This window comes from Muntiacus reevesi, chromosome 14 (genome assembly GCF_963930625.1).
Source record: "Muntiacus reevesi chromosome 14, mMunRee1.1, whole genome shotgun sequence".
In the NCBI taxonomy this organism is placed as follows: Eukaryota; Metazoa; Chordata; class Mammalia; order Artiodactyla; family Cervidae; genus Muntiacus; species Muntiacus reevesi.
The window spans coordinates 31,277,871-31,290,643 of record NC_089262.1 but is presented as its reverse complement, the minus strand read 5'-3'; the positions used below and the strand labels follow the sequence as shown (position 1 = coordinate 31,290,643).

Genomic DNA, 12,773 nt, shown 5'->3' with positions numbered 1-12,773 from the left:
TGTAGCTTAAAACTAAGATTCATGATTTATATTTTGACTCATTGCTCTGGTACAACATTGTTGCTCTGAGTCTTTGTCCCTATGTGATTATGAGCTGGAAATATCCCATCTTATCTCTGTAACCCCAGAGTTCAGGCTAGGGCAAAGTAGTGCAGAGCAGATCCTCAACAAATTGCTAATTCGTTAATTTACAAATGAATGACTTAACTGATGAAAAGTTTCCTATGAAAACCCCAGGTCATAAAAAGACAGCAAATGACCCTGATATGTCTCCAGTGGCTGAGGAGAAGTGTGGCCCATTCTAGTTAGCCTTCTATTCCTATTTCAAGAAGACAAGGGCAGTCACAGAGAGTTCTGTAGCATTTAATTAAATATATGATTGTAACACACATCGGATATATGTAATAAACTTAGCAGCTCTGCAGAATGTTTATAATGCATGTGGAAAGTACACAGTCAAATCAGAGACTTTCAGTGTAGTGAACAATGGATATGTTAAAGAATACCTTCAAAGAAAAACCACTGGACTGGCAGAAATGCCATCCGATCTGCATCATTCTAGCTGTCTGATCACATATGCTCACCATCTTCCTGGCCAATTCCAAGTCTTGTAGTCTCTCTCGAAACAGTCCATGCCTGAATTTTCTGAAGCCAATTCCCCTGAAAATCAAATGAAGGTAAAATGTCTGTCGAATAAGCCAAGGTTTTCTAGCTTCAGATATGGTTGTTTAATTTTGCTGCCTAATTATCAATTTTCATTTCATGCTATAAGAACAAACAGTTTGCATCTCTGGTTTATACACTGTCTCTGACCAGGAGTTTTTCTGTTTTAATGAAATCCCAAAGGGGGTTGGTCAGAACAAACTTGTCATCTTACATTATACACAGTCCCTGAGTACATAATCAAGCATTAGCAGCAGTTATGATTATAAGAGTATGATACATAGATTTTACATATCTCTGGTAACAGACATTCACACACTGAATTCAGATGATAATCTGCATCAAACAACATTAAAACAGATTTTAAAGCTGGAGGGAACTTGATCTTCCTTGAGACCTAATCCTTTCTTTCTTTGAGAGATGATTTATTTACATGAGGGATACAAAGTTACACCTTCCAGTCTTGACTTGAAGTGTAAGGTTGAGTAACTTACCCATCCTGTCCATGTCCCAGTTTTCACATAAGGCAAAGATGATGATAATAAGTAAAATAGGACCTCTGTGACTAAGGTGCAAGAGGCTTGTGAAGTTTCCTGTGTTAACCTATTCCTTGAGACTTGGTTCACATTTCTCCAGAAGGTAAAGACCCCACGTCCACCTGTTGGCAAATGTCTCCTGCTCACATGCCAGGCAGATTCTGCTTTTCCTCCACACAGATGGGCACCCCTTTTTGTGGCATTTTCCCTGACTGTCTTCCAACAGGGCACTTTAAACATGTCTCCATTACAGCATTTTGTGTTGTTACAACCACTCATTGTTAAAACTAGCTTTTATTAGATATTTAAGGGCAGGGTCCCAATCTTGTTTGTCTTAGACCTCCCAGACTACCACTGTGGCTGGCACAGAGCAAGATTTCCTTAAATACATACCAAGAAAACTAAATGGATAATGCTATGGAAGTGCTTTGAAAAATCACAAAAGCACTGAGCAAATCTAAGGGATTATGGGACTATAGTCATTACTACTGATTCAGAGAAAAGGCCTTGGAAGGCCAACTCTGCACTGATATGATTATCATTAGGCATCTAAGCCAAAGATAAGGTCTATTAGTCCACTATTTAAAACTCCCTTCAGAGACATCACAAAATAAAACCAACACGAAAATTAAAAAAAATTAAAAACTTGGTCTCCTACCCAAACAAACTAAAAACAGAACAAAGAAAAAAAGGCAAAATGTAAACAACAACAACAAGAACAACAAGGACCAACTCCTAAACAACAACATTGATCTTAGACCGGTGTCCTTCTTGGTCTATGTACACCCAGAGTCAGGGTTGTGTTGGGGGTGGTCTGGGGATCTGTGGAAAGGGATCAACTGCATTCCCCTGAGCTGAGAGTGCTCTGCTGTCTTGACTTGGCTTGAGACAGCCTCTAATTATTTATCTGGACCAAGAAATGCAAGAGGACACATATCATATATTCTCTAAACCTTCAAGAACATGGCCACATTTGGCTCACATGCAGCATGGGCTTGTCATTCCTTCTCCCTGAAGTTTTTGGCAGCATTCATACTTGTAGAAATTGGGGACAGCAGATGTATTTGGGTTGGGGAGTCTCTACACACAGAGGAGAGTTTGCCTTGGCTCGTTGCTCGAATACATCAGTGTCCAGAGTCGATAAGAGGTTCTTCCATTATCAAGGGAGGTCATTGGGTGGCAGGAGCAAGAGGGTCCTAACAGTAAGTAACAATAGAAATTCTGGGCTTCTAGTTGATTCTCCTTTAAGCACTTGTTAAGAAAAATGGAATAAAATGGGCTTTGTAGCTTTTTGTAGACATGGCTGGTTGTGGTGCTTCATACATCATGAGACCATTCCTCCCCACCATCTTCCTTGTAGCTCTTTTAGTTCCAATGAACATAGGTCCCCATTTTCCTGGGACATTTCAGTTTACAATTATTGTCCTGGAGTGATAACTTATAACTTTCCTTTTCACCTGCAAAAGTGACCCAGTTTGGACAATGCATTATACCAGGGATCCCCGACCTCCATAATCTAATGCCTGAAGTGGAGTTGATGTGATCATAACAGAAATAAAGTGCAAAATAAATGCAATGCACTTGAACCATCCTGAAACCATTCCCACCCTCACCGCATCATCCTTGGAAAAACTGTCTTCCATGAATCTGGTTTCAGGTGCCAAAAAGGTTGGAGACAACTACATTATAGAGTGACCAGGATCTAGGTGAAGTTTGGCACTGGAGAGAAAGACAGTCCCTGACTGAGGAAGGCATGTGACTTGGAAGAGACTCCAGCTAGACTCCTGGGCAGCAAAACTTGATTCTACCTCTTGCTGAGTGGGGAACATGGACAGATTAATTTAAACCACAGTTTCATCATCTGTGACACAGGGAATGATGCCAATTGAGCCCACCTCCCAGGATGACTGTGAGGATGCAGCGAGACAAGATGTGCAGGGGATGCCGCACAGCACTCACTGTGTACATAGTCCTGATCATGGTATCCAACACCCCGTTCTCCTTTCCTTCTTTCTTCCCTTGCTCCCTCTCTGTCCTCCCCAACCCTCTGTCATTTCCTCCATCCTTCCTTTCCCTCTTTCCCTTTTTTCCTTTCTGAAATAAATGAATCATGGCATTGCCTGAAACAGAATGCCCCTGTCTCCTGCCTCCTGCCCCAGAAGTGCTGCTTCAGAATCCTTGACCATGTAGAGGGACCACGTTCAATTTGTTTGTTTGTGCTGTGGGGGAGAGTAGGACTCAGTCATCTTCATTTACCATGATGGTTCTGATCTTGGGTTTCTTACGACTCACTGGTTTTGGTAGAAGCTGGACATGGTGACATAGGCTTCTTCTTGACTTGATCCCAAGGAAGTGAGGATTGGTTGTACCTGGGCCACAGGGTTCAATGTCAAGATTCCGGGTTGGAATGGAAACGGAGGGCGCAGGGAGCTGTTTGTAGTTCCAGGTCCAAGCATCATGTCCTGGTACACTAGAGGTCTGCTCTTGCCACCTTCCCTGCCATTAGGAGACCTGGAGGGGGGGAGCCCAGGGGCGTCACACATACTGGCATTCCCAGCCAGGCATCTGAATGGTGACTCTCCTCGGAAAATTTTAGGGGTAATGCCTGCTTGCTCGGAAGGCCAGCTGGGACCCTGCATCCCGCCTCTGAGCCTCTGCTTCTCACTCTCCTCTAGCTGCAGAGAAAGAGGGTCTTGCAGGAAGCCTTCTGCTTCATCTCTAGCTTGAATGCCATCCACCTTATGAATCTGGCAGTCCAGGAAACTTTCAGGATTGAAACTCACATTCAAATTCTGCATCAAAAAAGAGAGAAGATGATCTGTTCAGGAAAAGAGCTAAAGAACTTTCTGACAAGGCTTTATAGGGAATGTCAGAGAATTACCCACGTTCTAGCTGACTCTTTGCCTCTGAAGGTGCTGTGACATTTCAGCATCTAAAGTGACCACTTGCCATGCCCTCCATCCCTGGGGGGAGCCCAGGAAATTCTGAGACTTGTAATGCATTTTAGCTTCCTACTTCCAGAAACCTGCTGCTGGCATCATCTGAGGGACCCTAGTTATGTGATGCACAAAAGACCAGCACTTGAGGTTCAGCCTGTCTGCATCTTACAGTGTCATTTTTGGCTATTGGGATGCTTTTGACAGAGTGACAGAAGTATCAGAAGCACTCACTTTTTTTGGTTTCTTGCACAGTTGTTCCAGAGTCTTCTTATGATCAGGGAGACTGGGCCATATGATAGGCTTAATTCTGAAATAAGAGGACATTGACGATGAAATGAAGGAGTAGGGAGCAGACACATAGATCTTCCCTCTTACTCTGAGCTAGCAGTCAGGAGAGCAGATTTTTTCCCTTGGCTCTGCCACACTATGTGGATGACCTTGGACAAGTGACCTGCTTTCTCTGGGCCTCAGTGTCCCATTGGTCCATGGAGAGGTTGGACCAGAGACTGTGGTCAGTGATCTACTCTGTGAACAAGACAACAATGATATACCCCTGGGAAGGAGCCCCAGAGAAAAGGGACAATGAAGCTTGCCAATGGTGTAACAATGAAAGTAAAATATGATCTGCTCATCTACTTCCCAGAATAGGCAATGTCATTTTACTCTTCTCTTCACTAGTAGCAACTCCTCTGTGCTGATTTTGGTGGAAGAGAGACATATTTTCTAAGTTGCCCAGGGAAATTGCTTTAGGTTGGTACTTTTCAAACTGAAGTATCTTGGGGATGGGTGACACTCTGAGGACATCTTGCTAAAACATTAATAACCTGACGGGTCATGTCTAAATGATGAAATAAGCATGGCCTTCTCATGGGGCAGAAGGCAAAAGGGCCTTGAGTTTGTGTGCTGAAGACTTCAAAAATATTTGCATTTCCCAGGGTGCCTTCACTTGCAGAAGCTTTCTGGAGGGATGGCTCTTAGTCTGTTAGGAAACTTTAGTGGAAAGGTTTGAAGGGAGGGCTTGCCTTGTGTTCAGTTTATATATTTTTACCTCTTGTGAAATTAACTATGGAAATTCATCAGTGCCTGAGGATGAGGATGGGCACTGTAATTCCTGAAATACATTTCTTATCCATAAATAGGAGTAGAGTTCTGTCTGGAATCGCAAATAACCGTAACCACTCTCTTGATTAGTAAAAGAAATTCACCTTTTTTTCCATAACACACAGGCCAGAGTGACCATCAGAGCCACAGAGAAGAAGCTCAGAATGCTGATGGTTAGTAACACAGGATCCATCTCCCCTGGAAGGCAAGGACAGATCTTGGTTAGTAGTTGTTAAGCACGTGACGGGGGAGATTTTCAGGATGCTTTGAGTTTATTGAATAACTTGAGCCCATTTAATATTTCTTGAAAGTTTGCTTTTCAGTAAAGAGGATGCTGTACTAGCTTTTATGGGGGAATTTTAGCTTCAGTAAGTGGCACTGTTACCGAAACTCAGCCTCTGTTTACTGGTCCTGAATAGAAACACGGAGACAGTGTTTTGGGTGAATTACAAAAGATAGATGTTATTGTTTTGCCAGGCAAAGAGGGTCACAGTGGGCTAATGCCCTCAAGACTATGTGACCTGCCTTGGATGGGGGAATGAGAAGTCTTATAGTATTCAAAGAGCAGAGCATGATCAGCTTGTGGACATTCTTCTGATTGGTTGGTGATGAGGTAATGGGGAGTCAGCATCACCAGCCTTCTGGTTCCAATCAGTCTAGGATCTATGTTCTGGAGTTTGGCAGTTTTCGTCTGGTGGAGGTCTGTTTCCTATTTAAAACAACTTGGGAATGTGTATCAGGTCTTTATCTGCATCTTTCAGGAAACTGTGAGGTGCTAATTCTGCTGTGTGATGGATTTGTAACCTAAACTGTTTCCAGTTCACCAGTCCAGTGGCTTCCCAGGTGGCTCCGTGGTAAAGAATCTGCCTGCCAACGCAGGAAACATGGGTTCAATCCCTGGGTTGGGAGGATTCCCTGAGGAGGAAATGGCTGCCCACTCTAGTATTCCTGACTGGAAAATCCTATGGACAGAGGAGTCTGGCAGGCTACAGTCCATAGGTTCACAAAGAGTGGGACACGACTCTTTGCACATCTCATTCATGCACATCCCAGCCCAACAGCTATTTTATGTTTATACATCTTTGCATGTGCCAATTGTTAACTCTTGTGTCAGCTTTTACTTCAAAAGACAAGGATACAGGGGCTTGTACAGTTTCAGCACTGACTTAGGTGACTAGGTCCAGAACACCTGTTACCTGAAATTTAAAAGGGACTCAGCATTAAAGATAGCAGCACCCCCTGCCTGACTCCCACCATCACGAGAAAGAAGCTACAAGCAAGGGATAATGAGGGGATGCTCTTCCCTACAGTGGCCTCAGCAATTCCCAGGGTGATGAGAGGAGGCTGGCACAGCAGAGTGGTTCTGCTCACCCCCTAAATGGAAGGCATATGGGGGGGTGTTTTGGGTTCCCAGTGGCCTGCCTGAGCTGTGTTTCTTTGGTTCTTCTGGATGTTCTCAAATTCTTAGACCCCTGGGATATCTTCATTCTTCTAGAAAAGGAGGGATGGGAAAACCACATCAGCCTACCCATCTGCCATCTGCAAAGATATTCCCTAGAAGGGCCTTAGAGAAATGGAGCGTTGGGATCCCAGTCTGAACTCGTAAAACTAGAGGCATTGGTGGTGTTTTTGTTTAGAACAAGAGGCTCCCAGGAGCTCCTAGGGACAGTCGAGTCCTGACAGCCTGTGTCAGCCAAGCAGCTACTGACAGTCCTACTCCCACTCTGTCTACATTCCTCACAAAGGGGCAACGACGGCAGGTCATTTTTCAAAGGAAGTGTAAGAATGCCCTCTGGGAGCCCTAACTTGCGGGTTCGCTTCGTGTTTCTGCCTCTCACTGTCACTCACACACTTTGACAGATGAAGTACCAGGGGGAACAAGTTCTAGTCACTTCTCACCTGTGCCATTGGTCTCCGGAGTTCTGAAGTGGAAACTTGGACTCCATTCACTCCAGAAGCCTTCAAAATAGTTGGCATAAGGGATGGACCGAACTTTAATCTCATACATGGCATTGGGTTGTAGTTTTCTCTGCAGGAGTGTCAGCTTGGTGCTAGTTAAATTCACACGCTGAGGAGCAAAAAAAGGCACTACATTTTTAAGGTGGAAAAAGAGGCGCTAGCCATGATTATCAAATCATTTCGAGCTGAGTGTCTTTGGTCATGTGGGCACTCTGCTGAGGCTGTCTCACATTAGTTAGACAGAGGGGCTCTGAAGTGGTGGTGTCAGCAGCAGAACTGGGGCAGAGCGAGCGTGTGAGGTCACCAACGATGCTGCTGGTGGTCAAGCAGGGCAGTGAGGCAATGGGTCTCTATCTTTATTCGGTGAGTTGGGCTCTTCCACTCGGGTATCAGGCACTCCCAGGCTCCCACCTTACTTTCTACACTCCAGTATCTTCTTTTTCTTTCTCTCCCTTTTCACATCCCAAGGAGAGATGAAAGGGAATGGTAAGATTAGTGAGCAAGAATCATTTTCCTCTGGAGAGATGTCATTTTTCATCATGAAAAACAATACAGAGACACAGTCTTTCCAACACTGCCTATCATCCTTAAGAGGAAAAAGTGCTCTATCAATTTGATGAGGACAAAGTAATACCCATTGTTATTTACATTTGTATTTATCAGATTGTTTGTTTTTTTATACTGATTTAAATTATATATTCCCCATTTCGTGAGACATTTCCAACTTCCTTACTAGTTTTTCTATCACCTTATTTGTCCTTTTCTTAATATTTTATAAGATATCTTTATATTTTAAGAATATTAACCATCTGTCAGTTGTATGTGTTGCAATTTAAGCCTAATTTCTAATTCACTTTACGATTTTGATTATTGTGTGTGCTGATATTTATAAACATCTATTTTTATGTAGTTATGTGTTTCCAGGTTGTGCTTTCTTTTACTGCTTTTATGCTTAGAATGTTCTTCTTCATCTTAGGATTATATAAACACTTATCTGTAAATTTTTTAGCCTGTTTGGAGTTTCACTTTTACATAATTTCTTTAAGTCATCTTCTATTTTAATTTTTTTTTTGTTATATGGGGCAAGTTAAGCATTAAACTTAATTTTTCCCAGTTAACTGATTGCCCTGGTACCATTTATTCAAAATTATTCCTATCTCTGCTTTCCCACTGATGCAATTTTCAGATAAACCCCAGAAGAGGATGGGCTCAAGGGCACCTACTAGTTTGTGTGTGTATGTGTCAGTGGAGATAGAAGGAGGTCTGGGGTGGGCATTACACCTATGTAAGTAGTTTATAGCAGCAAATTGCAAACACAAAAGACTGATCGTGGCCTGAGAAAAGAAAATAGTATGGATAAGTAGGATCTCTTTCCCCCTGAGAAAGCAACTGTCATCTGTCTTCCCTTAGTGTGGTACAAAAAGGATGAAAGTTAAGCCAGTGACTTCAGAGGAACCCAAAGCCCTGAGACCTAATTCTCTTCCATTTTCTCCTCAATACAGATTGTGGAGCCAGTCAGACCATTCCAACTGCAGCGACTCATGGAGTCCAAATAACCATCCAGCTTATAAGGATGAAAATTAAGCTGTTACTTCAAGGATTTAAGAACTCAGACTTGAGGAAAATTGAAGGACATATTGCATCTCCTCTCCTACTTACTTCAGGCTGTTTCCACAACTCCATCAAACCAGATCGTGGCTACAACTTGATGACTTTTCTTTCTTTCTTTCTTTCTTTCTTTTTGCCTGGTTTGCCTGTGAGAGTTGTGCTAAATGTGATTCTTTTTCAGACTCCCAGATAGAGAGGATGAATTTGGTCTCAATCTACAATGGTTAATATATGTCATTAAGAAACATTATAAAGACAAAAAATAGGGCAAGGAAGAAAATGAGAGCTAGGACAAGAATGCACCAGAGAAAATCCAGGTTTTGTGAAGTCTAAACCTTTTACACTTTGGGGAGTTTTTTTGGGGGGGGGAGATTTTTTAAATAAAAGGTTAATTTCAAGCATAAAATTTCTAGGGACATTTCTCAGGTAAAGATACCCCTGAGATTATAAAAGACATAGCATTAAGAAGTTTCTATTTTATAGTTTTTATATACTTTAATCTATACATATAACTTACTTATTAAGATACTTTTATACACATCTGCATAAATTTTACAATGCATAAATATAGTTGACCTACATACCATCCAATTATTTTCTTTTTTTTCCTGACGGTAGGCTACCTCATGTATTAATACTTTCACATACTTCTTCTGCAAGTGTGATGTATTAAATGTCACCACAAAGTCATTTGCTCCCTCACGATAGACAACTCTGACGTCAAAAGGAGCCTCAGGTTTAACTGGAAAGGAAAAAGAAATGAGGTTATTCTATAGGGTAATCAAGGAAACAATTATAATTTTTAAAGTTCATCTACTCTGAAAATCACATTCCTTTCTTGGATCAGTAAAAAACATTTCTTATTCTTCCTGGTTCAAAGCATGACTCCCTGGCAGTTGGGTGTCCTGGGTGTGGTCTAGTGAAGGATGTGGGTGGAAGTGATTTGTACCATCTCCCATCCTGACCCAGAGCCTCCACACGCATGACTACCTGCTGGATCCCCTTCTGCTACTTGGCGTCATAGGTGGAAGAGAGGGGAGAGCCACGGGACGAAAGAATCCTGAATGATGCTTCCCATAGTTTAGAAACACCCATTTTGGCTCTCACATCAGCAAGAAACAAACTCATGGTATTGGAGAAATCTGTTTTAGGGCTTATTAGTTACAGTTGCTGGTACTGACTTTACACGAAAACACATTCTCTTCTCCTTTTGAGTACTAGAGAACTTGTTACCAACTACCCCAAAGCAGGAGTATTTGAACTTTGAGTATTCATTATTCCAATAAAACTGGGGCCTTATACATTGTTCCAATAAAACTGGGGGCCTAATCTCAGCTACAGGGAAGCTGGGTGTTTGCACCCCAGCTCTGGCTCATAACTTTCAGTGTGACTGCAGGCTGCCTGCTCCTTCAGTCTTGTTTGCATTAGCTCTAAGCTCCTCTCTGGCTTCTTCCTCCTGCATACCTGCCTAGGATCATAGGCATTAGATATGAAATGCTGTTGGAGGAAGGGGTATTATTTCAGGCTGAACAGATTCTGAGAAAGGTGCTGAAATCCTAGGGGTCCATGTGTGTCAGGTTACCTCCCACCCTTGACGTGGGGCTTCCCTGTCTTGACCTCTTTGCTGGCCTTTCACTAATGCCTGGGAAGTTAGTTGTCTAGGGATGGGACAGCTACTTGCTTCCATGGCTGATTTCAGACAGAGCTTGGGGGTTGCATAGGTTTAAATCTAACCTAAAACTATTATTCATGAGAGAATGTGTGTTCATCAAAATTTCACTCAGTAGATTGAGCTGGATTTCAGGCTATGTGAGCTGGGTTTTAAGATTGACTTACTGACCCATTAAATGAGCTCACATGTTGAAGTTTAACCCCCTTGTCATAATCACTTGCTTGTAGTGGTGGTTGCCTAAGTGTTTCCATCCTTGATTCCCCTAGAGGTACTGAAAAAGAGGAAGTGGTTCTGTCTTTACCCTTGGATATCTTGTGCAAGGGGAAGTTTACCCTTTTTTACCCTCAGAGGTACTATAAAAAGGCAAGATACCCCAAAGGGAAGCAGGAGGAGAGGTCATGGGTGTAGAGAAACAGACCAACAGAGAAGACTGTCAACCCTCTGACACCAGCCAAGCCAGTTCCTTCTTGCCATTCGAGACAATGATTAAGACTCACATTCTCAACAAAACCTCTGATACTGAATTCCATGCCTCATTCCTATCTCCCAAGGCCTCTTAGTAATGGGAGAATTGAGGGAAGAACAGACCAATGTTGATTATACACATACTCAGTGTCAAATTTACTTATACCATCTTGAGTCAATGATCACTCAAAGCCACTATACAGATGAGGAAACTAGGTTAACTAGCTCCAATAAGAGGTTCCAGATCCCAGTAAGATAAGCTGAAAGAGAGTTGTTAGTCATTCCGTCATGTCCGCAACTCCATGGGTTGTAGTCCACCAGACAGCTTCTCTGTCCATGAAATTCTTCAGGCAAGAATACTGGAGTGGGTAGCCATTCCCTTCTCCAGGTGATTTTCCTGACCCAGGAAAATCAAGTCTTCTTTCCCCAAGAAAACCCAAGTCTTCTAGAGTGTAAATCTAAATCTGTTTCATTCTGAGTCTCACTCTCCTTCAATTTATTTATTTTTAAAAATTTTATTTATTTATTTATTTTTTACAGTAGTTCCTTTTTGGTTATCTATTTTAAATAATACAGTGTGTACATGTCAATCCCAACCTTCCAATCTGTTCTTCCTCCTCACACTTCCCACCTGGTAACCATAAATCTATTCTCTAAGTTCATTCTGTGAGTCTCTTTCTGTAAATAAGATCATTTGTAGGGAGAACAGTATGGAGCTTTCTTCAAAAAGTTAAAAATAGAGCTACCACATGAGCCAGCAATCCCATTCCTGGGTGTACATCCAGAGAAAAGCATGGTTTGAAAGGATACATACACCCCAGTGTTCATTGCAGCACTGTTTACAATAGCCAAGACATGGAAGCAATCTAAATGTCCATTGACAGATGAATGGATAAAGATGTGATACGTATATACAATGGAATATTACTCAGTCATTAAAAAGAGTGGAATAATGTCATTTGCAGCAACACAGATGGACCTGGAGATGATCATACTAAACGAAGTAAGTCAAACAGAGAAAGACAAATATGTGATAGCACTTATATGTGGAATCTAAAAAAAAAAAAGGATACAAATGAACTTGCTCTCCTTCATTTAGCTTTCATTTCTGTGCCTCACTCTCTCCCACCGGCTTCCTCAGGCTCTCCCACACAGGTATGCTTCTAGCCTCAAAGATGTGTTTGAGCAAATTAGAAAAAGGTGTTCATCCCTCAAGCAACATTAAAAAAACTTTCTTTATTCTTCACACAACCTGAACTATGATATCAGTTTACCTTGACAAGAAAAGGGGAGAAATAGAAAACTGCCCCTCCAGACTTTACTGGGGGCTCACACCTAGAGAAGGGAGTGTAAGTAACAGGGCAGGTGGCTTCTGGGGAGCTGGGCTCTGGGGAGTAATCAGAAGCATCCAATTTCAGTTTAGTTAAATGACAGTTCTAGTAATGAGATGTCACATTAGGAACCATAAGAAGATGCTACTGGGAGACATGTCTTTGCCACCACTCATCCTTGCCCAGCTGTGCCTTTGAAGCCCCAAGGTGCTCATACCACCCCTTCATAGACCCATGCTACCAATGAGGTGCACACCCTGTCTCTCCCCTGGCCCCTCAGAGGAGGCAGCAGATCAGGTTTGAGTCTGCTGGGTGGTACGGAATGTGAACTTCTAAAAACACTGGGTATATGAAATCTGGGGCCTTCCCAGGGGTCAGGATGCCACCAGGAGCCTGGGAGTGTGCCCTGAGTGTTCACAGGCTCTAGCTCCAAGAGACCTGTGAGTCCTGTGAACTGGGCGAGTTTCTGTAGGAAGGGGATCTCCTCTGGGGTTCCAGG

At 42.6% G+C, this 12,773-nt stretch overlaps 1 protein-coding gene across 2 annotated transcripts in view; it reads right to left on the bottom strand.

The window, feature by feature from the left end:
* Positions 1-362: 362 nt before the first annotated feature.
* The window catches only part of IL7R (interleukin 7 receptor), a 31,397-nt gene continuing 18,986 nt past the window's right edge, over positions 363-12,773 (bottom strand). Inside the window, exons 4-8 of one of the 2 annotated variants that reach the window (XM_065905371.1) lie at positions 9,391-9,548; positions 7,139-7,307; positions 5,344-5,437; positions 4,370-4,445; positions 363-3,991 (exon numbers count right to left, since the gene is read on the bottom strand). In XM_065905371.1, the coding sequence (XP_065761443.1) occupies positions 3,488-3,991; positions 4,370-4,445; positions 5,344-5,437; positions 7,139-7,307; positions 9,391-9,548 (1,001 nt within the window). In that variant the 3' untranslated portion in view covers positions 363-3,487. Of the gene's footprint in view, positions 3,992-4,365; positions 4,446-5,343; positions 5,438-7,138; positions 7,308-9,390; positions 9,549-12,773 lie in introns of those variants that run through there. The other variant, XM_065905372.1, reaches the window with a different exon arrangement.